At 42.5% G+C, this 26,495-nt stretch overlaps 1 protein-coding gene across 1 annotated transcript in view; it reads right to left on the reverse strand.

Annotated features, from left to right (window-relative positions):
* NSD2 (nuclear receptor binding SET domain protein 2) overlaps positions 1-26,495 on the reverse strand; it is a 504,567-nt gene that overhangs the window by 405,351 nt on the left and 72,721 nt on the right. The window contains exons 6-8 of the mRNA XM_069203845.1: positions 22,594-22,738; positions 8,132-8,209; positions 5,554-5,657 (exon numbers count right to left, since the gene is read on the reverse strand). Coding sequence (XP_069059946.1) covers positions 5,554-5,657; positions 8,132-8,209; positions 22,594-22,738 — 327 coding nt within the window. The remainder of the gene's footprint in view (positions 1-5,553; positions 5,658-8,131; positions 8,210-22,593; positions 22,739-26,495) is intronic.

The following is a 26,495-nucleotide window of genomic DNA, read 5'->3' on the forward strand; positions in this document are numbered from 1 at the left end:
GATCCGGCATAAGGGGCAATGCCTCTGCTTAACACATAAGCAGCATCGAACACCGATCTGGCTCCACATCCGAGTCAGCAATGAAGATGGGGGTCGATGTCGCCCGGGGGCACAGGTGAAGTTTGGAGCATCAATGTCAGAACCGGTATCAAGGAAGGTTGAGGCTGAAGCGTCAGCACAGAAGCAGAGGAGGCCCATTCTGACCCTGCAAGGCCCAAGGGCTCACCTCATAAAACGTTTTGCAGGCAGGGGTTGCTCCGGCTCCCAGAAACTTGGAGAGGCGTGGGCTGACCTGTACACAGGCTACAAAGTCTGAGGGCTAGAGCAACGATGCTCCTTATCCCTTGTCTAGTCATCTAACGGATTGGTTTAAGTGGAATAACATTTGTTGTTCTTCTTGTGCCCACACTTACCCAATCAACCTGAGAACTTGGAGTGGGACGACGACAAAGAGGAACTCAGCAACCATTTTATGGACCTTCCTCTCGACTGTGGGTGATGCCAAGACCTGTAGGAACCGCTCCATCAAAGATTTTGGATTCATGGCCCGGCAACTCTGAGCACGACTTTTGGTTCATGGAAGTGCTCCAGACACCACAGGCACACGATGTGCGGATCCATCACGGACATGGTCCAATGAGAGGATCGGCTGAGTTTGAACTTGGTTTTACGCAAATACATCCTCAACGCACCAGGCGTGTAGACATTAAAACATTTTAGACAAAAAGTTTAAAAAAGACCAATCAAAAAGTGACTGAGGGGTAGCTCTTCTTCAGACCAGCGCTTGGCTAGAGCGGACAGAAAAGAGCGGACAGAAAAGAACTGACATCAGCTCGCCAGGGTGGCATCTCAATACAACCCGTAACACCACATTTGGCACATACTACACAGATCGGATCACCACCACTTAACAAGCAGGGGTACTTGTCTAGAAAACTCTCTGGATCCCGACGGAGGCCTAAGGGAAATTCTAAAGTAAGGAATCTGCAACTAGATGTCTGTCAGATATGGAAGTTATTGAAAGGGAGACATTTTTCGAAATCTGAACCCAAATAGTCTGTTTTGTAGGATGTAAATACAGTCCTGAACCTGTTCCTTCCTGGCAGGATAATCAGTATCTCTCGGGGAAAGGGTTACCATGTAAGCTAGCTGTGCTGCTCTGTCTGGTTTCCTGTAAGAGGGTTTCTAACATCTGGGCTTTGGATATTATAGGTAAGACATTTACTCTGGGCGCAGTCATGATCCATACATGTAAGATAACCAAGACAAACTCCAGGTTGGTGTCTTATCCTTCCTTTATGAATAACCGTAAGTTGGGCGTGCTGCATCAAAACCTATGAGGAGAGGACGACAAGTTCTGCACTCCGGGTGAGCACCAGCTTCTTATATCCATGAAAAAGCCTTTCAAGGCAGTTTGTTCCACAACCCACCGCTAGATGGGTATGCTGGATCTTGTAGGAGGCAGGCGTTTATAATGTTGTTTTGGGAGCTCACTATGTCCAGGGGTCCAATGGCATCTAAGGCAGCATTTCTGGGAAGCACGCTGGAGGATATCTAATCCATAGCAGATTGGTCATGAGAAACTGTGTAGCAAAGAACCATCTTTATGGCATGGATACCCCCACTTTTTGCCGGCTGTCAGTGTGTTTTGATGAGGATCCTGCTAACGAGGACCCCGTTGATTGTGCTCTCCCCCTCTGAATTTGGTTGCTTAGGACTTTGCACACTGGTGCCCCCATAGGTCCCTAGTATATGGTACTTGGGTACCCAGGGCATTGAGGAACCAGGGGTTCCCCCATGGGCTGCAGCATGTATTGTGCCACCCATGGCACAATACATGCTGCAGTACAGTACAAGTTTCTGCCTTCCTGCTGCTTGACCAAGCTCAGGCAGAGGAATACACAACAAAGGATTTCCTGTGGGAGAGGGAGGTAACACCCTCTCCTTTAGAAATAGGTGTTACATGGCTTGATAGGGGCAGACTCCCAAGAAACCGGTACACTTTGAAGGACACATTTGGTATCCTCCTTGCATAAACTGGTTTGCACCAGTCCAGGGACCCCTGGTTCCTGCTCTGGTGCGAAACTGGACAAAGGAAAGGGGAGTGACCACTCCCCTGTCCATCACCACACTAAGGGTGCTGCTCAGAGCTCCAGGTGGCTACTTGATTCAGGTCAGGTAGGTAACGTCACACCTGCCTCTTGATAGGTGGTCACCCTGCTAGATGACCAATTCCCCCTTCCTCAGCTATTTAAGGTCTCTCTCTTGGGTGGGTCCCAAGATTCAACATGCAGGATTCCAGCAGGACTCATTTGCATCGTTTACTTCATCTTCTGGCCACCAAGACTGCAAATGGATCCTCCAGGAACCAACAATCTGCAACTTCGGTAACTACTCCGCTCTGCAACATTGTTCTCCGGCTCCTTCCAGCAACTGCAACATTTCCCCAGCTGTATATCCTCTGAGGGTGGCCAGTCTTCAGCCTGCACAAGAAGTAAGAAGGAATCTCCCTTGGAGTGAAGGAGTCACTCCCCTGCATCTGCAGGCACCAACTGCAACAACGACCAGCTGCGTGCATCTTCTCTCCCCCGGAACTGCATGGATCTCCAGCATCACAGATGGTGGTCTGGAGTAGTCCCCTTGGCCCTCTCTACCAGCTGTCCTCCTTGGGTGATGGTAAGCCCTTGCCTCTCCTTGCAGGGCAGTAGCCCTGTGCACCAAAACTTGCAGCTACAAAGGCTTGTTTGCTGCTCCTCCACGGATCTTAAGGCTCCGTGTAGCTGCAGCCCCCAGTACTCCTTCCTGCAAAGCAGTCTCCGCCTGCTGCTCCAACAAAGTGAGACTCATCTTCAGGTGTGCTGAGTGGGCCTCACTGAGACTCCTGTGCCTCCTGCCAGTGGGTTGCCTGTCGGGGCTGCCTCCTCCTCTTATGACTCTCTCAGCTGCTGAGGGTGACCCCGGACTCCCCTCCTTGGGTCGAGTCCCCTGGGCCTTGCTAGCCCTCTTCAACCTTGCAAACCTTATTCTCCGACTCTTGCACTTGCTATGGCTTTCTTGTTGTTTTCCAGCACCATTAACCGACTGCATCTCGAGCGCCGACGTGTGACATCATGTGCATCACACCTGGGACTTCTCTTCATCTCCTGTGCTGCACTGCTGACCTTCGTCCACCATCAAGCTGGTCCTGCATCCACAGAGAGGTGGGTAGTGGCTCCTGCCATAACCAGACACTCCATCACGAACTGGATTTGGCACCCTTCCTTTGCAGGGATCCACCTTTGGGTTCTTCCAGTCTTGGCTGGGTCTTGCTTAGTCCTTTCCTAAAGTCCTGTTGGGTGGGTGGGTATGGATTGGGGGGTGGGGGTGGGGGGGGGGGGGGGGGGAGGGAACCAGGTACTCCCGTCTTCTCTCCTGGTCGCTGTGGGGACACTCTAGTACTCACCTCTTGGGGTTCCTGGTTCCTCTAGCTCCCTACTGATCCCACCTCCTTGGGTGGGGGACTGCCTTTCACATTCCACTTTCTAAGTATATGGTTTGGCCCTACCCTAGGGCCCTCCCAATTTGCTATTGCTTTTCCCAATGCGTATTGCTTTCTATGCTATATACTGATTGCTAATATTTATGTAAGTGTGTCTACTTACCGTCAGTTGGGGGACTGCCTATTCAGTATTCTAGTAATTGGGTCACCCTAAAAAAAGTAACTATTTTTGTATCAATGTGTGGTTCTTTCAGGTGTATAAGTGTTTTGTGACTACAGTGGTATTGCATAAGCTTTGAATGCCTCCTAGATAAGTCTTGGCTGCTCATCCACAGCTACCCCTAGAGAGCCCTGGCTTCCTAGACACTGCCTACACCTCACTAATAGGGAATACCTGAACCTTGTATAAGGTGATAACACCATAAGTGCTCACCACACACCAGGCCAGCTTCCTACACTGTGTTCGCACAATTCTATTTCAAACCAGTAATGAGCATGGTTTTCTTGGTGGTCACTAAGTTTTAAACCAGCATAATCCTCACCTCTGGTCCTGACATAGAATATACAATGTCCTAGCTAGCGTAACAGAAGGTTTTCAATTTCATTAAGGACAGAGATTATCCCAACCTGTGATCTAAAGATGGAGTACACTTGCAACAGAATTATGAAGAGCACATCGTACTGTGTTAAGTTCTTGACTTTCTGTGAAAGTAAGTATGATACTGTTATGATGAGCAGAAAGATTGCTGGAAATGTACACTGAAAGAATAACGTATAATGCTGCTAGATGGATGATTTCATTAATTGATATTGTTGTATTTTTGTTTGGAAACGCCTTATTGAAGCAGGGCTAGATTCGATGGCTAAAGAAAGAGGAAAATCAAAGGAGACAAAGGACTATAATGAATGCCCAGCAATAAAACTGGATGAACTTTGTATTTCCCTGTGCCAATGGAAAATCAAGTTTTTTTTTTACATGTTGTGATTTGTTAAAAATAAAGCGAAGAAAGGATAGCATAATCCTGGCTTCCGTGTTCAGGACTGAAAATTTTCCATTACACTAGCGATAACATTTTATATGCATACTCCCATGTCTTAGTAAAGAAATCATATGCTGGGATGCGTGAAGCTGGCAACGATGCACAGTGTGGCTATTTACAACTAATTTCCATGGTCAAAGTAATAGTGCAACATGAAAACAGCCCCCCACTAGTAATTAATTATACAATTCTATACCACTGCCAAACAGTCAATGAGAATGAGGCATTTCAGCTTAGTTTAGACTACTGTGATCAAAAGAATGCTACTAAATGATTACAATCATTTGCCACTTATTCAGATTCCCCATCACTTAGAATCATGCGAGTTATGGTAAAATGTCAACAAGAATTCTCTTACAACATTTTTATCTAGATTCTTATGGAAAGAGCTGCAGTGCCTTCTGATTCTAGCTCCCCCAGCAATTTAGTAAGAAGTACCCATTAAAAGTTCAAAAGCCATCAATTTGGCACTGAACAGCGAGGCACCTTTTTACAATCCCTTCTTTATTATCCAAACAAAAGTAATTTTTCAAAATGGAATGCTAAGTCTCACGAGAACCATACATGTAGTTCTAGCACTCTATCCAACATGCTACAAGTCCACCTAATATACACATCTACATTTGTGCAAAACAAGCATAGACCTATGCAAATTGAATTTATGGATGCATTTCCACTACCTACACACACCTCTTAGCATGCATGTCAATGAAAATATTACAACATTTTTAGTCAATTAATTTTTGTAATTTGCCCGTCCAAAAAGGTTAGTGGAAAAGTAGCAATAACCTAGATATCCATATTCTGTCATGTGTTAACTGAGAAACCAGTATAAATTAGGTCCAGGCAGAAGGAGAGTATTCACACGAACCGTGCATATGAATAAAAATTTCACATATTTCTTTGAAGAGCAATGTTCTAGGTTAGTTGATACAAATGGTGTTAATGAACAATGTTTCTAATTACACCTCTGACAGTTTCAAACACTGTAGCAGTGTCGGAATAATGGAGCAAACAAGGCAACAGTGTATTTACCTTACGATTATTCATCGGGAGTCTTTTCCTCATTTTTTCAATTTTGTCTTCTTTTTTTGCAGGCGTCTTCTTTATTTTTTTTCTTTTATTTTCATGTATTTTACCTTTGAGGGAGGGGGATGGGTAAAACTTGCATGAAAAGCTCACCTTTACACTATGCTAATGATTTATATTACTGCCTTAAAATCATGAACTGGAGCATAACGAGGTACAACGCTGATACGCTCAAATGGTCTGCAGCATTTGTACAGCAAATCGCTGATAACTCAGCTGGGAGCACATAAAATAAACATATTACAAAATGCTTACTACATTTATGGCACATCTCTGCCCTTGGCATTCAAAATTGTATACTATGCCTTTTTTTTTTTTAAAGCGCTACTTCAGAATACTATTAATGATCATCATGCGTAAAGGTTGTACCAGTAAGTGCAACAAAATGAACACACCCAATACTAAAAAACTGGAAGTCAAATATCAGTACAGAAATAAAAGAACACAGCTGTTTCAAAAATATGTGCAAGGACCCTTTGTAATTTCAAGACCAAAGAAGGTTTGAATACAATTAAGAGACTTAAGTGTAGGAAAGAGTATAAACCTGCTGAAGTCAGAGGTTCTAGTTAACTTCAACACCTTGTGGACTTTTGGAATACCAATGAAAAATGAACATATTATTGTGGCACCTGCCCGACTCATTTCTTTGGCAACAAAAACTATCACATCAAAATTTGCGATCTATAGTATCCACTACGTGGCCAGATCAAAATAAGTCAGTCTTTATGATTGATTATGCCATCTGACATTTCAATCCAAATTTTCAATTTCAAATTCAGATAACTGTATTGGGGGGCGGGGGAGAGGAATACTGCTTAAGTGCAAAATAAGCCCATCTGACTATTAATGCATTTGGCGAATACTAAAAACTACCTCAAGTGGACTGTTAAAAAAACTACATTATTTCTATGCTGAGTCCCATGCAAACATGTTAATCGTTCTCTGATCATTTTAAGTTATAAGAAACATACTCCATACTGCATGGATTCCTCCCTTTTATCCCACATATGCTGTTTTTGTATCTAAAGTACTTAAAGCCATCAACACTATTGTCAATTTAATGAAGGTGGGTTTGGAATAATACAAATGGCTGTTAATACAATGGTGCATTAGTTGTACTATGCAAAGCGCCATATAAACTAGTTTTGTATAAAAGATACAGCATAAAAATAGGCCTGTCACCCTAACGTCAATTGAAAACATGCCTGACATATTGAAGATGGCAATGGTTCCAGTTTTGTGGGGATGACTAAAAATATCAACAGAACAAAGATATTAAGACACTTTTATTACCAATGACTTTCAGTCAAGTGCAACCAGCCTTATTGTTCCTGCAATTTCTATCCACACCAAATGTATGCTATTATCTTTTGTGGTTCTTAGCCAGAGTTTTAAATTCAAATTCTTAGGCTCTTATGATTTTGATTTTTTTAAAGTCTAAAGAACTGTTGGTTTTTATGTACTTTTATGATCTGCTTTGATCAAATAAAGTGATTCCTGACTTGCTCAAGATGCTTAGTGTGAACTACAAACTGCAATGCACACTTTTCAACAAGAGTTAGCAAAAGGTCAGTCCATTCTTTTTGCCACCATCTGCAGTTTATCTCGCTTGGGCCGCAGAGGGCTTTTTGGTGGCGTAAACTATTAACACTAGCTTGATTAATTCATGTAATTAATTCAGACAAAATGTCCTACACTCCCAAAGAAATGTTTGTACATATTTTAAACAAATTCAATCTTTGCATTCCTAAAAATGGTGGCAATCCAACCTGTTACATTTCATTGTTAAATGTAAATAACACTACTCTAAAACGGTCCTGTGTTGCTGAGAGCAAGCCGTATTATGAAGGCATTTTTTAATGTATTTTACAAATGTCCTTCCACCAAACATTTTGTACAGTAGGTTACATACAATTCAGTACTTTTCTAGCAGAAAAAGGCAATATTAAGTCATGACATACAACATCCTTAGTTATAAAGAGAACTCATTAAATATGATGCAGCAATGTCAGTGCACAGAAGTCAATGACTGTGGGGACAGAGAAACTGCATTTATGGGATCATTCAGGAACAGACCATACATAAGGGAATAAAGAAGGCAAAATAAGTATATGTTTTTAATATTTGTTCCAAATCTGAAAAATTTCCAATGGGAACAACAAGATTATTAAATGGAGGACTTAAATCTGGATTGAAACTTTTAAGGTTCCTAATATATTACTTGTAAAGCCACCCAACTACTTCATGAGTCTCCTGTTTAACTAAGGAAGTAAAGGGAATATTTTGATATTATAAAACAGAGATTACACATGTGTACTCCATGTAGGATATCATTAAACTTACAAGTCGAGTCAGGAAGAGTAACAAAAGGTGAATACTATAGTACACATATAATTATGTAGAGATCCATTTAGACAGCCTGGCACACACATGGGAGAAAAACTTCACGATTAAGTCTACACCTCCCTTAAAAGATACCCCACTCTAATAATACTTATTACATCTCAACACAAACTTCAATTACTTCGGGCTCTTGAACTCCTCGATGATAAATCTTCACATGGTTCAAATTTGACTTCTCCCACAGTCTTCAGCGATGACCCTTGAGAGATACAGAATTTTGTTTAAAAATCTACATTCATTCTATGACATCTGCTTATCTGAAAGGCTAGTTCTCTAATCTAATTTTTTAGGACAAAGGAAGTGCATTTAACAAAGATTGGAATCCAGACTGACAAGTTGCACAAAGATTGACCTTGTCTTGATTTCCATTCTCCACACCATTATCACTGCAAAAGTATCTTATAGCAATTAGTACCGGTATTAGCTGATCAGGAAATTAAGTTAAAGAATTGAGGTGGGATGATTAGGTTAGAGGAAATAAACAAGTTACAAAAACAAGAGACAGCAATCTAACAAAACTGCGCTAATTAAGATTGCAACTTTTATCTGTGCACTATGTAAAGAACAATGCATTATACAAAATTAGAGCAACATGCAGAGGTAAATGCTCAACTATTCTCTTACACATTTAAGACAACAATATTGATTAAATGTGCTCTTGAAAGTGTTCTCACTGAATCGTATAAGCAGAATTACAACCAAAATATGAGGTAAATTTAGAAACAAATAAGATTTAAGTTGCAAACAAATCACATGAGAACTACAAAAAAAAAAAAGTTACTTACTCGTGACAATTATCCAGCATACATTTCTTTCGTAGAATCGGTGTTCTGGAGATCCATACCACCTTCAAGAGTCAAGTATATTTAAAAAATATTTCTTTGGAACCCATTAACTGGTCCCAAAGGTCATCCTGACTACCCCAATAGGATATGTTTTCAAAGCTAATTTAATAAACAATGATTCAATATTACAGGGGGTCAAATAAATATGGACTATGAAAAGTTTCCAGAATCAAAAACGCCAGCACAGCCTTCCAAGGCTCTCCGAACAGCTGAAACTATAGCTCTTCTGGCAAATGGGCTATAGTTCTCCTAGCCAATGGACTTAGAAACATGAGTATATGCAAAAAAAAGTCTAATATTTCTGCAAGTTCAGAGAGCCACATCCTTTAATGTAGATGAAGTTAAAAATACCTGGATGTATCCAACTTATGTTATTTCAATTAATTAAAACTAGCTTTTTGTACTTATGCATTTAGAATTCTCACGAAGTTGGAAATCTGGTGAAAGGATCACATTTACAGACAATGGATACTTGTTGGACGAGTCCTCACAACAGAAAGGTGACTATCAAAAAAATTTAAAAATTGAACTTTAAAATCATGACTAAAACTCAAATGCAGCCTACGTCTTATTGGATACATTGCATTTAACATCAAAGCAGGACTAAATGGTAGAACAGTTTTTCTTTTAAATTCATATAGAAAAGGTTTCATGTTGCTTGAACATTAAAAAAGGGAAAACTAAATCTTTAGAAATGGACAACAAATGAACTGTGTGTCAAAGTTTTAAATTTCCTCCTTAAAGAGTTCCTTCTACATTTAGTACACATTTCTGTCAGTCTCACATGCAGCAATATTTCCATACAGACATGTAAAGCATCAGTTTATAAAATCTGATTAACTTGTAGCTCCACAGGGAAAAAAAATAATAATCTATCTAGGAGACGATATGCCTACACCACTGAACAATTCTGGAGTTATTTCCTCCCTGAAGAGTGATTAATGTCTGCCCTCAACAATAAAAAATACAAATTCTACTATTGTGTGAACGACTACCTACCAGCAAACAAATTATAAAAAATAAAAAAAACATGTGAATGGACAAGCTGGGAATGCTGGTCCCATTTTCTTTTAAAGTTTTATGCAATTTGGCAAATTCTACATCCTAGCCAGCATGGCCGACTTAAGCCTAGCATGGCTTTGCAGGAGAGTGAAGGGGAGTGGAGATTCTGAAGTCTCCAAAGGACTGTAATGGTGGTTCCCGGGAATCATGATGCAAGAAGAAATGGAAGGTCTATCATGGTGCAGTGCTAAAGTATACAACTGAGGGCAACAGTGCAAAGGAGTACCGAATGCTGGTAGTGTACAGCATTCCTAAGGCCTTCCGAACATGACAGGCATAGAGTTCCTTGATTATTTTATGTGGAGTGCTTGAGAGAGCATGAAATTAACAAGTTCATGGATCGGAGTGCCCAAGTGAAGACTTGAGACGCCTTTGGTCAGGGAGCTGGCTGCTTTTTTGTGATGGTGGCACATGCTGATCTTTGCCCTTCCTGGAGTGCTTCCCAGTAGAATCTCCACTTTTTTCTAATTGAAGGTGTAGCATTAGCTAGCAAGTGCAGCTCTGAAAATTGTCTCCTTTTTTGAGCATACTTCATAGAAGACCTGGAGAAGCACGGGAAGAATCATCCCCACAAGGAGGATGCATTCTCTTTAAAAGGGTAAACTTTTCTTCTCCAGGAAGTTCAGTGCCAAAATATTCTCCCTATCCTTCGGAGTCTTGGAAGGAAAGTATTTACAAAAGTTGCAGTGTGAAGCCTTGTGCACCGGATCAAGGCAATAAATACACTGTGCATGTGGATCATTTGTTTAGAATTTCTTCTGTGCACAGGTAGAGCAGGAATAGTTTCTCCTCCCTCCCTCCAGTCAAAAGAGGTGATTTTACACAGAATTATCCTAAAGACAACTTGCAGTATGATGAAAGCTGAAGATAAGACTTGGTTCAGTGCACGAAAAGACCAAGGAAATATCACAATATGGTCACAGAGGTTAAAGCAGAGTTCTTCTTGGAGACTCAAACAACATGATAGAAAATGAGCTATGACGGCCTCGGGGGGAGCGGATTGAGAATGGGAGAGTTCGGCACATCCACCTAATTGGATTAAGCTTGAGGTTACTTCTAATGAGGTCTGTGTGATACTAAGCAAACACTTATTGAGATCTACAGCTATTTTAACATTGTTTACTGCTATTTAATGTTACCAGGGATTCACAGCCTGTCGAAAAGAAATAATTCAAGCATGTGAATGTATGACAGGTCCAATTTTGGAGATACTGACCACCACAGCAAGGAACAATAGATTTGACACAACAGTGCATACTCATTGTAGACAGTGGGTAAAAAGCCAACATAATGGGGCTTACGTAATGTTATTGGACATTTTCTTTGCCAAAATTGCACTCAACATATGAGAAAGAACATATCTAACGCTTAGATCAGGACTTATTTGGGAGCAATGGAGACACACTAATTGGTATTCTTTAGATGTAATATTGCCTTTATTCTCAGAAGAGCTACAAAGGGATGGCAAGTCGCAAAATGATAGTAAGAATATCTAAACATGCCAGCTCCATTAGACAAAAGAAACTGACCACAAAACTAGTGACTCATTTTAAAGACCATAACCACCAACATACCAATTTTCAATAGACGTTGCTTGAATAAAACATTCAAAACAATGAGGATGCTGATCGTGCTCTTTGGATAGAGCAAAAATTAATCTTCCCCAAAAACGTCAACTGTTATGGATTGAATGAGACTTTACATTATCCCTATTCGGTTATCGGGGTGGCCATAATTTCTCTGTCACTTTAGTTGGACCTTTCAGTATGTCCGAACACTTTGCCAAATAGAAGGTATCAAGATACTGTAAACCATTATCTAGGTGTTTCCCTTATTAGGAGAATGTTTGATAAGTAATAACTTCTAAGCAACCAGGAATAAATCATTCTCCTATTTCTATGCTGGAAAATATTACTGATACATAACAGTGTTATCCCTGTCCCCTAGCATGGAAGAGTCCTTTAAAAGGTATAAAGACATTAACTGCAGTAAACTCTAAAAACGTATGCTGGCAGATTAACAGTAATGAGACATTTCTACATGCATGTTCTCTTTTGGTGGTGACGTGCCAATAACCAATGACTTAAGTCTTGGTTGAGCCGCTATTGACTTGTTTCATAATTTAGGGGGCCCACCAATCCCTTGCTATGCATTCTCCTAGAACGCCTCATGGCCTTTTTTTTTTTTTTTTTTAACTAAAGAAACAGACAATTCTATGGCAATCCCAAATCCTGTCAATTTCAGTATTGAGGGGTTACGAGCTACTGTATACCCAGACTACAAGTACAGCAAACTAGGCAATTTGTCATTCAAGCAAAAATGTAAATCAATGCAATTAAGATGCATGCTTCTCTTTCCTGCAGAAATGAAGTTAATACATTCTGGCAAGACTTCTTTTTGAGAAGCCACAAGAAATTGGAGACTGTTTGGAAATATGGAAAACAGGGGTTGGCATAACTCCAAGAACTAAAACGCTGAACAAATGGGTTAACAAGGAAGATCTTTTCCTGCCCAAGAAAGGAGTAGTCAGGGACCTCAGAGATGAGGACCGGAGGGCAGCACAGTAGAGAAATCGGGGAAGGGTGCAAGGCAACAGTAAGACACAGAGTGGGGATGCTGGCAGCAAAAGCTATTCAGCACCAGAGCCTACCCTGCACGACAAATCTCCAAAGGCTCCAGACTCTTACTTTTAATATTTTAAAAAAGTAGTTGTATATCAAGCAATTACTCAGGTGGATCATGGAACGGGCTAAAGGACGGGTTAGGTAAAAGGGTGTTAGGATGGCCCTCCAAGGCCAGGTCAAATGACCTCCAAGGACTACAGGAGGATCAAAAATCACAATGAATAACAAAGACTTCTCAATCAGCTCTCTTCAGATTTAAATCATGTCTGTGATGCATCACCAATGCTATGCCCACTGCCGGTAAAGATTTCATTGAAAGCCCCCGTTTGCCAGTGAGCACCAGAAGATGCAAGAGGCTAGGAGGCCAAACTGTCTCCAAACGGTTCACACTGGGACGGTAGGTCTTGCTTGAAACATTCCAATCAGCCTGAATGTTCTGCACTCTGGAGTGGTGGAAGAGTCTTAAAACTGCATGTGCAGAATGGCCCCAATGAAGGAAAGTCAAGTGCGGGCAAGCCAGCAACCAAGATGGCTGCACGCATAGAAGCTCAGATGGGCACCACCCGAACATCCCCATCAACAGGCGTTTGCGGGCCACAGCACACCCTTTGATCCCATGATCCTTAAAAGCACTGTGTACAATATTGGCATCTTTGACCAGAGGGAAATTGGGGAATGCCAGCCGCCGCATGAACTTATTGCCCTGGCCTTTGGAGGCCCCATGGGTGAGCTTGAAGGTGGGGTCGCAGCATGGCTTGACGGCACGTTCACTGGCATTACTTAATCATCTCAGACACCTACTGCACATATGTCGCTTATGAGACCTGGGATGCAGAGCGCCTCTGTGGTATGCTGCCCATTTCTAGCGGTGGAGCAGTACTCCTGCTGGGCCTAACTGTGCAGCGCTACCAGCCTCAAGTTTTCCCTGTATCTGATGCTTGCTACAGCCTGCGGTACCAGGATCACACAGCCTTAGGATCTGGATGAACTGTGACTACATGCTTCTTCGTGCTCAGTTATCGCTGCCTGGTGCTCCCTTCTCCATATGGAGGTAAGAAAAGGGGTTGCCATTTGCACTGGGAGTGACAGTCATCATGGTGCCTGCACGGTCCCCTTTGATATTTGCAGCCTGGGCCAGCCCCAACACTTACCTGTCTTACAGCACCATGAGGCCTGAGGTGAGCGCATCTCAGTCACTTGAGCTAGATACTTTTGACTGGACAGGAGATTTGAATTCACTGTGGTATGTCACCTACATTCCTCTGCACCTTGCATGGACCATATTTCAGAGAGATCTGATGCTCACGTTTTGGCATTACTAGTGTCTGTCCCCATGCCTCTTCAGTGGCTCTTCATCGTTTTGAATTTCGCCCTTTGTTGTGCTCTTGCCACTCCAGTGTGATTCTTTACTTCTTGTGGAAGGTACAAGACATGGCCCTAACTGATCTATTTCGCTGTAGGAGGAGGTTTCTGTATCTATTGCTGAATCAGTGAAATCTATGCAGTCAAGATGGGCCTGGGAGACCACAAAAAAAGAAACAGACACAAACAAAATAACCACTCACCTTTGAAGCTGCAAGGACCCCCCATCAGCAATATTCCCCTCCCGGGGCTGATTGGTCCTCCAGCAATACTGACACAGACCCATCCCCGCTTGACGGCACAGCCTCAGTTATGACCACGCAACGTGCCAGCTTCAAAGTGATAGGCCCCAGGTTTGATGTCCTAACTAACCACGTAGAATGTATGAATGAATGCCGCGATCTACACGTCACCACACTTGACGCTCAAAGCCAAGGATTTCAGAGACTGAAGTGGAGTGTGGATGTGTTGAAACGCCTTGAACGAGTTGAGCATTTTCTAAAAACCACTGCTGCTAGAACTCAAGAGTTGAAGGTGCAGTCCCACTGCAACAACATTCATCTAGCTGGGATAGCGAAGACCACTAACACTGGGCATATGGACATCTTTGTGGAAAACCTCCCAGCGGAACTGTTTGAAAAACACTTTTGTTTTCAAGAGGGCGCATCGATCACTTGGTCTACAACCCATACCTGGGGCACCTCCGTGGCAGACCATCACTAGACATCGAGACGGTCCTGCGCCTTACCCAAGAAAAGGGCCCACTACAATACCAAGGCACCATATTATCCTTCTTCCCCAAACTTCACCCTGCTGGTTCACGAGGCACAATGTAAATCTGCTGATGTCAAATGCACTGTCCAAAACCAAGGCCTTAAATATGGTATGCTTTACCCTGCACACCTGCATGTGGAAGCGGATGGTCATCAGTGTCTTTAATACCCCTGCTGATGCCGTTCAGTTTTTTAAGCAGCATAAATCTAGTGGAATCTCTCCGGGCAGTAATATGCCCTCTGCCTCCATATTTGACTCCCAACCTTTCCACACGCAATAACTGACTTTTCCTCCCAACTGCACTGTCTACTGCCAATGTATGGAGTTTGCGGTGTCCCTGCCCCAACACAGCGTATTGCGCCCATATTGCTATTTATCCTCCCCACCCCCACCCCACTCTGCCTGATGAACCTTTACTGAGTATACCTTTACTGTTCATGAGGGCCCTGGAGCCCTGCTTTCTTTCACACCTCAGTTGGGCAATGCCAACAGTTTCCAGATCCTCATTATGCTACTTTACTAAGAACCCCTGGCCTGCCAACTACTAAATTGCATGCTCTGAACCATTTTCCAGCCTGCATATTAACAGGGATAAATAAAAATTATTCCCACTCACGGACGCTACTGCATCTTGTGACCTTGAACTCCCCCCTGAAATGGTGCATGGATTTCCCCAAATACTTGGGCATTTACATATAAAGAGATTGGTCCAAGGTGATCAAATGTAACTATGGCCCTGCCACAGACAAACTGACAAACCCAAGACACAGGTGGATCATTGGATCAAATTCCCATTGGGTATGGCTAGGTGCACAGCGATAATTGAAATGGTGGTGCTACCGTAATTTCTTTATTTGTTCTTGAATATCCCTATTGCATTAATGGGTAGTTTTTTTTTGTGCTATACTGAGGGGGCTGTTAATACATCTTTTATGGGCAGTTCACCAGCCCCATATTCGCTGGGACACACTAACCCTCTCATAAGAATGGGAGGACTTTGGAGTCCCCCATCTACAACTATATTACTTAGTTGCCCAATCATATTATGCCTATTATTGGTCTCACCTAGATGCTAGATTGCCATATCTCAAACCCAAAAGAGCTCAGGGGCCTCATGACCCTTCTTTTACTATCCCATCACAAGGCTTGCGAAAAACCCTACTTAAATACAGACCCTTTTCTACTACTACCCCTCTGGGACTGGTTCAAATTCCTACAATACCTAGGTGTGGCTACAGTATGCTCCCTGCATATCCTGCTCACAAACAACCACGGCTCCCACTTACACAGGACCACTTGGTGCAATGCTCCCTTCACACCCACAGTCTGCAAGTCACAGGTGATGGGTCAACAAGACACTTAAGCCCAGCTCCATCATGGCTGAAGGGGGAAGAGGCTTCACTCTCATGGATGGCTTTATATGCTGTTTGCACAGCATGATGCGCAAGACCTTACTCGCCTATCCCAAGGAGTCTAAAGACCCTTACACTGGTGATTTCTTTTCCAGGCAGCAGCCACATCATTTCCAGTCTTTACCATACTTCTCTGCAATTGAGACCCATAGGCATGAAGAGATCTAAGGTCGCGAGGGAGCATGACCTGGGCTTCTCCATTCCACATAAGACCTGGTATTATTGCTGCACACAGACTAAACTTGTCTCAAGCAACCACTGTCACAAATTATTACATTACAAATATCTCCATAACTCCATTGGGCATATACGACCCCTAAGACCCTGGCCAAACTGGACCCCACCAGTCCTCATCACTGCCCTAAATGCCAGGTGAAACAGGCTGACTTCATCCATCTATTATGGACCTGTGTGGCAATTGCATCCTATTAGGGGGGGAATCTAGGCCACACACTCTCCTCTGCTCGAACAACCACTTGCCCCAGATCTAGTATGGCCTTGCTGGGGTATGTCAAGCCGCTGCCCTCCGGACTGCATCACTACACTACCATTGCGCTGTTCCTGGCCGGACAGCAGATGCCACTCCATTGAGGCAATAGTACTCTTCCTACAGTGTCTGCTTGCTTGAAAGATATGCTGTATTGCGACACAGCTTTTAGACTTTGACTCCATAGAACCAGTTACTTCCAGACCAAAAAAATCTTCTGGCAGCCACTTCAAAACTACCTTATAACATTCAATCACATAGGACCGTGAAGAGGCAGAATAATCTCCTTCTGCTGTCTGTGGGAAGCCACCATGTGCTTATACTGTGCTGCCGTGATGTGATGTATTCAGTTATGTTGTCATATGCCCTCTTCTGATGATCTGATACTCAGCATTGTCTTTTTTCCTCTACATCTCCTTGTTTCCCTCATTTTCTTCTGTTTTTTTCCCCTGCTCTTGGCATATCGTATATGGTGTTTTGTTTTTTTAACTGTAGTTTGTTGTTCTTGTATTACTTTGGAAAATGATAACTTGTATTAAAAAATGAAGCAAAGCCTCTGATATGGCAGAAAATGGGACATTGGCTCATTGATGGAAAACCAAGAGGTCATCTGAGATAAGCTCAGCCAATTGTTGAGGTACAAGAAAAAGTTAATTGCCAATCTGCAAACAAAGCAGAGATACCTCATGTCGAACTTCATGACACACACATAAAAGCCCTCATCATGCAGGTCAAGGGGCGCTATCCAGACTCTGGCCAAGGTCTGCCACAATTGTGCAAATGTCCATTTTTCACTTGTCTTAATTGAGAAGAGTTCAATAGCCAAGACCAAAATCATTATCAGGCCGGTAATCCTTGGGGAGAAGTAAGTATCTGAAACAGCAGGACCCTCTGTGAGGGCTTCCTCCAGGGTTAAACAAGGCGTTGCTAGTATCCCCGAACATTCAATGTTGTGGATGGAACAGTGCCACAGTATGGAATCTCAGTACAATGCTGGTGCCTATAGCTCAGACAAAAAACTTTATATCATCGGGGCTCAGATAAAAGAATGTGTGGTATCAAGGCCAGTAAATAATATATTTGCCCTATACCGGACAATTCCTACAGCCTCAGCAAAATAATTATGCAATTTATCAGGGAAGCAAGTAAAACCCTACTCACCATGTACAAAAAGGCACAACATCCCAAGAAACTTTATCCAAGGATCAAAGTAAGAGCCTGGCAGAGTAAAACTACTTTTGTCTGTATCATATTTTTTTTTCAATTCTCAGTCTGATGGAGCAGTAGGTATTCATTTTGCATGCAGAAGCTTCTATTATAAGACTCTCAAGAGTACTATGCTGCGTCACAAGTGTGATTACTGGAACAGGGCGGTGTAGTCTCGCAATAGGGCGGAGACAAGCTTAGACCAGGCTTCCCATAAGAGTCAGTAAGGGCTTAGTTATATAGCAATAAAAGCCCGAAGCCGATAGCCTAGGTTGCCAAACTGCACTCAGAAGGTGGGCAATAGCCTCCACTGTAGGGAGCTGCACAATGCAGCACTTTTAAAGCTCTACAAACTACCACTGCAAAAGAAGCAGTGTTATGTTGAAGGTCCAAACCGAGAAACTAAGTCAGTCTCTGATGTGTTCAAGATAGTGGCCTTTTGTATATCATGATACACAAAGAGTCAGTTTAATCGTTTTCATCGTAGAGAACACACTCCAGGCCCACCAAAAAAAAAAAAAAATTACAAAAATCTGAACCAATCAAGGGGAATATTCCTACGTTCTTTGCCTGGAAAGGGCACTCAGGCCAGCACTTTCTAACAATACAAAATTAACACATTTTCAACCCTTTCTCCTCTTGACTCTTTTGGGAAAACGTTGCACTGTCCCCAAAAATTCTAGGTCTGGAGCTGGAATAGCATGTTAAACGTTCTAGCATCCAAAAAAAAAAACACTTCCCTGAAGGCACAGCTGGGACAGAAAAACTCATATATGCCAAAAATGGACCACATTCTCCAAAGGTACAACCACTGAGGCAAGGTAATAGGATGACAGTCTGCAATGAACTTGAAGACTTGACCGGTGTCGAAAAAGGCTGAGTCAGAATGTAGATCCATGGGGCAGAGAGGAGTGCCAGTGGAATCTTATCTTAATGAGTGGCAGCATGGCCTAGTTAGAGGCTATAATTTGTGGAGCTGTCCTCGAGTCTGACTCGGGACACATCCCCTCCAGACAGATTGTGAGACCTCCCCCCCTCCCCCTATACCCCCATTCCCCCCACCCCCCACCCCAAATGAGTATTGAGAATCTCTTGCTTTTAAATAAAAATAAAGAAATAAAAACTTTTAGCCCTACATAGAGAGCATGTACAGGGAGTGCAGAATTATTAGGCAAATGAGTATTTTGACCACATCATCCTCTTTATGCATGTTGTCTTACTCCAAGCTGTATAGGCTCGAAAGCCTACTACCAATTAAGCATATTAGGTGATGTGCATCTCTGTAATGAGAAGGGGTGTGGTCTAATGACATCAACACCCTATATCAGGTGTGCATAATTATTAGGCAACTTCCTTTCCTTTGGCAAAATGGGTCAAAAGAAGGACTTGACAGGCTCAGAAAAGTCAAAAATAGTGAGATATCTTGCAGAGGGATGCAGCACTCTTAAAATTGCAAAGCTTCTGAAGCGTGATCATCGAACAATCAAGCGTTTCATTCAAAATAGTCAACAGGGTCGCAAGAAGCGTGTGGAAAAACCAAGGCACAAAATAACTGCCCATGAACTGAGAAAAGTCAAGCGTGCAGCTGCCACGATGCCACTTGCCACCAGTTTGGCCATATTTCAGAGCTGCAACATCACTGGAGTGCCAAAAGCACAAGGTGTGCAATACTCGGAGACATGGCCAAGGTAAGAAAGGCTGAAAGACGACCACCACTGAACAAGACACACAAGCTGAAACGTCAAGACTGGGCCAAGAAATATCTCAAGACTGATTTTTCTAAGGTTTTATGGACTGATGAAATGAGAGTGAGTCTTTGTGGGCCAGATGGATGGGCCCGTGGCTGGATTGGTAAAGGGCAGAGAGCTCCAGTCCGACTCAGACGCCAGCAAGGTGGAGGTGGAGTACTGGTTTGGGCTGGTATCATCAAAGATGAGCTTGTGGGGCCTTTTCGGGTTGAGGATGGAGTCAAGCTCAACTCCCAGTCCTACTGCCAGTTCCTGGAAGACACCTTCTTCAAGCAGTGGTACAGGAAGAAGTCTGCATCCTTCAAGAAAAACATGATTTTCATGCAGGACAATGCTCCATCACACGCGTCCAAGTACTCCACAGCGTGGCTGGCAAGAAAGGGTATAAAAGAAGGAAATCTAATGACATGGCCTCCTTGTTCACCTGATCTGAACCCCATTGAGAACCTGTGGTCCATCATCAAATGTGAGATTTACAAGGAGGGAAAACAGTACACCTCTCTGAACAGTGTCTGGGAGGCTGTGGTTGCTGCTGCACGCAATGTTGATGGTGAACAGATCAAAACACTGACAGAATTCATGGATGGCAGGCTTTTGAGTGTCCTTGCAAAGAAAGGTGGCTATATTGGTCACTGATTTGTTTTTGTTTTGTTTTTGAATGTCAGAAATGTATATTTGTGAATGTTGAGATGTTATATTGGTTTCATTGGTAATAATAAATAATTGAAATGGGTATATATTTGTTTTTTGTTAAGTTGCCTAATAATTATGCACAGTAATAGTCACCTGCACACACAGATATCCCCCTAACATAGCTAAAACTAAAAACAAACTAAAAACTACTTCCAAAAATATTCAGCTTTGATATTAATGAGTTTTTTGGGTTCATTGAGAACATGGTTGTTGTTCAATAATAAAATTAATCCTCAAAAATACAACTTGCCTAATAATTCTGCACTCCCTGTATATGGTGTAAGCTGTTTCTCAATTAAGATCAGCAGTGTGTCAGTCACGTTTTTCCATGCTCACTGAATACGGATCCGTTTTAGGTTGGGTCACCAAGTTTTATTTTAGAATACATCACGGGTGGTTTAAGTCACCTTTGCAAAATTGTGACTGACCCGAAGTAAATTAATTTTGTATAGAAAAAGCTATAGAACGCTGCCTCATACAGACTTTTTTTTTTGTAACTGTTTTCAGATCCTGAAAGTGTATATTGTAGGATCCAGCACATCCTGGCATATTTTCATGTGGTCGATTGCCAGAATGGGCCGGACTGGGAACCCAAAACAGCCCCACCACCCCCACCCAATAGGGTGCATAGGGAGAGAGTCAGCCAACTACAATGCGGCTTGGCGGGTTCAAAACGTCAAGACAGTTTTGGGGGGTGGGCAGCCCAGCGTGTTGGAGAGAGGGGCAAAGACGGTGCATTCTACAATACATTTTTCATTATATATTCAACTATATTAGTTTGTAAAGTATAGTAAATGATGACCTTACAGTGCAACAGGACACAGCAATCTTTATTGGGGTTATTCAATGATTCCCTTAACATCACCCTCTAACAGTGACTCATTTCCCCAAACCCCGTCTCACATTTATTTAATTTAATAGCACCTCTTATCAGCGTAGGAGCATTTTACATCATACACATACGGGAGACAATAAATCATTCATCTGTAAATCAGTGTATAGAAAAAGGGGACCACAAGGTGTTAGAGTCACGTCATCCATACTGTTTTTTTTTTTTTAAGTACTTGGGCTGGGGAAGCATAAATTCAGGATTCAGAACTTAACACAATGGTTAGGGTTGACTTTACTAATAATTTAGGTCTACCCAAACAAACCCTTTTAAGCAAAACTGGGATAATAAAAGACTGGGAAAATATAACTTTCTGACCTGTACCATGCAGTTTGCATGCAACTGATGGCAGTTCATAGCTCACTGTGCTAGAATATGACTAACTTATGACCTGCACAGTAACAAAAAGATACAGGGGAAAAAAGCAGTATCGCCCTGAGCATTGCACATAAAATACTGTTCTGCGATCTGTATACTACACATTCTTTCCAGCAGGCATATTAACTCTGTGCTACCTTAAGATGAGTCAAAACTGCCCTAGACAAAACTTTGATCTCTCTCCAGCAGGTACATTATTAACCAGAGTTATCTTGGCACTGTTATTGTTCCCTGAAAAGGGTTGGACATACAAGGAACTTTGCAGTGCTTTTAAAACGGCTGCACTGCTACAGAAACTGCCCCACAGTAGCAAAAGCAGCCCCTCACCCGTCCAGCCTCCTGGGGAAATGCCCGATACAAAGTACGACCAGTCTGGCCTCGATGCCAGAGGATTCCATTGTGGGAATTGCAATTTCAGCTGGGAAAGTAACAAGAGTATAGTGTTGGCTCACTAGTGAAACTAATATTTCCTTTAGGCTGCCAAAAGTGTAAATTAACAAGTAACAAGTGAAGCCATACTTTCTGTGACATCTGAAAAATGCTTGTAGTGCATTCTATATGTTGTGGTTCTCAAATTTCTAAACTATGTCACTTATGGTGAGAGGGTTTGCTTTCAGACTGGAAAAACAGACAAATCCCAGATGTGGGAAGTGCACAAAGGATGAGAAGAAAGAAAGAGGAACGGTGAACAGTCAGAGACAGAGTTAGGGGTTGTTAATCCATGTAGCAAACTTCCATTTAAGCGGTTCATTACTGAACAAGCATAGTACTGGCTGCATGAAATTATCAAGTTTGTTACATGTTATGTTAATCTGCAGACAAGAAATGAAAAATGGAAAAAAGTTAATTGATGAAACACCAACCTTTCAAACAGCGAATATTTACATTGAAAGGATACACTTGTTATGTTTCACTTCAAGATAGAACAAGAAACAGAAGCACATCAACCTACAGTTTTATGTCACATTTACAGGGTACTGTGCATAAATAATGGAGATTGACTATTGCACACCAATGCCTAAGAAATATGTACGCTTGAGACAAATATGCTTTTGGACACCATGGACCAAATCAAATGTAGAACACAATGCTCTCATGTTTACCAGAATCTTCATCTTTTTTAGGAGAGGCCACAATACCAAACTTTGTGTTATAACGTGCTTTCTGTTTTGGACTGAGCATGTTCCACTGAGATTCCAACAATTCATCAATCTCTTCGCTGGTGCTGTCTGGGTGTTCATTTATCACCTGGTAATAAAAAATAAAAAAACATACATGAATATAGAATAGAGTTCTACCTGTACACTGAAAATTATATAAATCAAAACACTAATCCCAAAACAGAGTATCCATTAACTCCTTAGCTGCTGAAGATTCTTCCTACCTCAGTCGTAAGCCCTTTTGATGTCTGCTAAGCCTCCACAACTTTTTTGCCCGCAAAATGTATCCAGGTCAAAAGGTGGGATTTTTTCACCGTGTAGGCTGTCAAAAGAAAATCCTCTAGACACGAGGGAAAACTCTTCCCTGGCATTCAGACTTGACTATTTCTGAAGAAAATATTTCTTGCAACAGAAGGATGTTCTAATTTAGTGAGGTGGATGAAAGGTTCACACATAAGAGGTGATGGGGTAAACGAGAACAGTTCGCCCACTGCATTAGAAAAGGTAATACGCATGGTTCAGCATAAAAGAAGACCTGAGCAGTACTTGCTTGCAAGCACAAAATCTATCTGCCTTATTTAAAAGCAAATGGAAAATGGTTGAGGAGGGAGAGTAAAGTCATTTCAAGTCAGTGTCACATTGAACTACTATACAATAAAATTAGAACCACTCTTGCAAAATATGCTAGTAAATAGATAGGTATGTTGTGAACACAATTAATGGACAAATGAATTATTTAAGTGCCTTCCCTTCACAAGCATTTAGGTCTGACTGATTTGAAGATCTCTTGTTGGCGCACACTATAAAGCACACGGAAAGGGACTTTGGGCCAGCCCTCTTCAACTACCAGCTTATTGGTGTGCAGTTTTGGTATCTCCCAAGGTATATCGTGAATGTGTACATTTTACAAAGTAGTCCTCAAACCCTAATTCAGTTCCTTGTCGATACTGCGATTCACATTTCTTCTTAATACTGTACTTTCACCCTCATCAACCTATAATGTTACCAGCACACACTGGCTCGGCCCGTGCAGGTGATGCGGAAAATGCACAATACCTACACATGATCACAGCTTGGAAGTTCACATTTGGTGGTGTGCCCACAGGAGCCTGTCAAGCTGCAGCCAAGAACTTCTTGTTGGAGCCGCCCTGCCCCGATACTGAGGGCCCAGCACTGGCCTGCACTGTATGCTTGTTTGTTTTAGGGCAAGCCTCGGTCGTGACTGACCACGTAATTTCGGACTCGCACAACGATAACATAATTCGGACCAAAGGCATGATGATGCCAAACCAGGTCCGCAGGGCGACTGCTTTGTTACCTGGTCAGGCTGCAGAGTCCTTGTGCAATTCTCAAGCCTGCCATCAAAGAACAGAAACAGGCAGTATGGGCTGTAGCGTTATAGTTCAGAACCAGAAGGAATTAAACGTCAAGTATGGTGGCAACTGGCATTGCATCTCTTTGTGACCCTGCTGGGGGCATACTAAACACTGCGAACTCTCCCCCTCGCTGACGGCGCCTTGAGAGGAAAGTGCTTACATTTTGGAACAGACAAATGCAGCGCCTCCCTTGGTCAGGCTTGGTATACTGTTAACCTTTGCATGATAATATCCACTTTCCTTTCTACTAACAGGAGAGGTTAACCTTTGCTGGTGAACATCTGACAAAGACCGTTGGAGAAACTCCGACATAACCAACATAATGAGTATCAAGCATGCCTTGCCCAACATCTTGCAGCCGGTGTTATGAGGGGATTGGAAACCTGAGACTCATTGCACATGCTGGAGTGGGCGGATGGAGCCTACATCAAGGATAGTTTCATCTGAGCAGTGTTTGCGGCAGGGGGTGATGTCTTACTGTATGCACTTTTGGAAATTGCTCTCAGTTCCAATTAAAACTAGCATTTTGCAATGCAATGGGTCTCGCATTTGCTAGTTAGCTAGTGATGTTGTAAATGACAATGCCTTTTACCTAGGTGTTTTGGTTTGGAAAGTAGTTGATGTATGTGGTGTGGAATTCTGAGGGTTGTATTGGAATTGTGAGTTGCGCAATTGTGTGGGTTGGAATTGTGTGGTGTGCAGTTGACAGGAGCTAATTCAGTTAAAATCAATCAGTGCTTGGTCCCTACTCGAGGACAGGACTGGAAATGCCAGGCCTGAAGTGGACAAATTGCCAGGCTGTAAACAAGGGTGCCACACAAACTAACCAGGCGGGCTCCAAGTCTTTTTCCAACTACAACAGTGTCTTGCAAGCAATACGCATTTGCAGTGCGTGCAACCCAATGGTAGCCACCTGTGGCCACAGAGGCCATGTCATTGGGTACAGCACAATGGTAGCCATGGCAGCTATCTGTGACCACAGTAGCCATCTTAATGAGTACAACCACCCGATGGTAGCCATGGTAGCCTTCTCAATGCCTACAACCTGATGGTAACCATGGCGCCCACCTCTGAGTATAGCATAACGGTAGCCAAAACGGTCATCTCAATGGGTACAAGCCGATGGTAGACATGCCACTATGTATAGCACAACGGTAATCATGGCAGCTATCTGTGACCACAGTAGCCATCTCAATGTGTACAAAAGTGGTAGCCACTGTGGCCATCTGAAAGAGCCCTCCCTTGTTCTCAATGAGGAGGATTGTCGAAAAGGCACAAGGTCTAATCCTGGCAAAGGGGACTCATTCAGGTCGATAGAATAGGCACCTTTAAGCGGCTCAGAGAAACAAGCAGTGCTTTGTAGTGAAGTGCTGTGCTGGAAACACACTTAACAGTCCAGTAAGGGGGGTAATATTTCCCCCTACTCAGCAGGGAGGTGGGACTGCACTGGGCCTGTGACTTTTTAATCACCCTAGTGAAATTCCCGATTTTTGTGCTACGCAAACTGTTAAATTTGTTAAAATCTGTTGTGATGTGTTTTTTTCATAACTATTTTGAAAACAGCAAGAACCTCGGGTAAAAAAAAAAAAAAAAAAAAAATTGTTGCAAGATACTAGCTGGAGACTGCTTTAGGCAGAAAGGCCTTGCTGAGCGACCTTTTCTGCTCAAACCAGGCTCCTGTTGGTGGAATATGAGATTTTTGTTGCACAAAGTGAGCACTTGAGACACCACAGAACCACATCTCACTATAAAAGGTGAAACTTCGATTGATTTCACAACATGGAATGGACTATTACCACCCCCTTGTCTGCAAGGTGATGCACTAACGTAAAATACAAACACAGAATCTCACGAGTTAAATTTATGCAAAGTGTAACACAACAGTAGTGTTTCATATCTGATGCATAGGAGCAAGAATGGCATAGTTCATAGAATCTAAAGGTGTTAAATAAAAAAAAATAAAAAAAAGCAAGAAAGAAAACGCTGATGGTGCAGTGGGAGGGGAGAAAGAAATAGTACCTCAAACAAGTCAGGAGGAGCAGACAGGCAGTAATTAAGTTAAATCAATCAGTGCTGGACCCCTGCTCCAGGACAGGACCGGGATTATGCCAGGCCTGAAGTGGAGGAATTACGAGGCTGTGAAGAAGAGTCCCACGCAAGCCAACAAATGGTGAGCGACGGGCAGGCTTCAATCCCTTTTCTAACTACAACAGAGTCTCACAAGCAATACGCATGCGCCAGCGCATGCTATCACAAGGTTGAATCTAAAAATTTGCATTTAAGCAAAAAGTAGGCTATAGTCCTTACAAGATGGGTGTGTGAGAGAGATCAGGCATTGTGGTGTAAGCATAAGAAAGAAAAAGCCCATGTCAATTAAAGGATTATTTATTTTCAGTTAATATACCAAGGAAGAGGAGTTTAACATTGTCTGATACATTGACTTTACAGGTATTTTGAAGAGAGAAGTAA

This window comes from Pleurodeles waltl, chromosome 1_2, assembly GCF_031143425.1.
Source record: "Pleurodeles waltl isolate 20211129_DDA chromosome 1_2, aPleWal1.hap1.20221129, whole genome shotgun sequence".
NCBI classification, from domain to species: Eukaryota; Metazoa; Chordata; class Amphibia; order Caudata; family Salamandridae; genus Pleurodeles; species Pleurodeles waltl.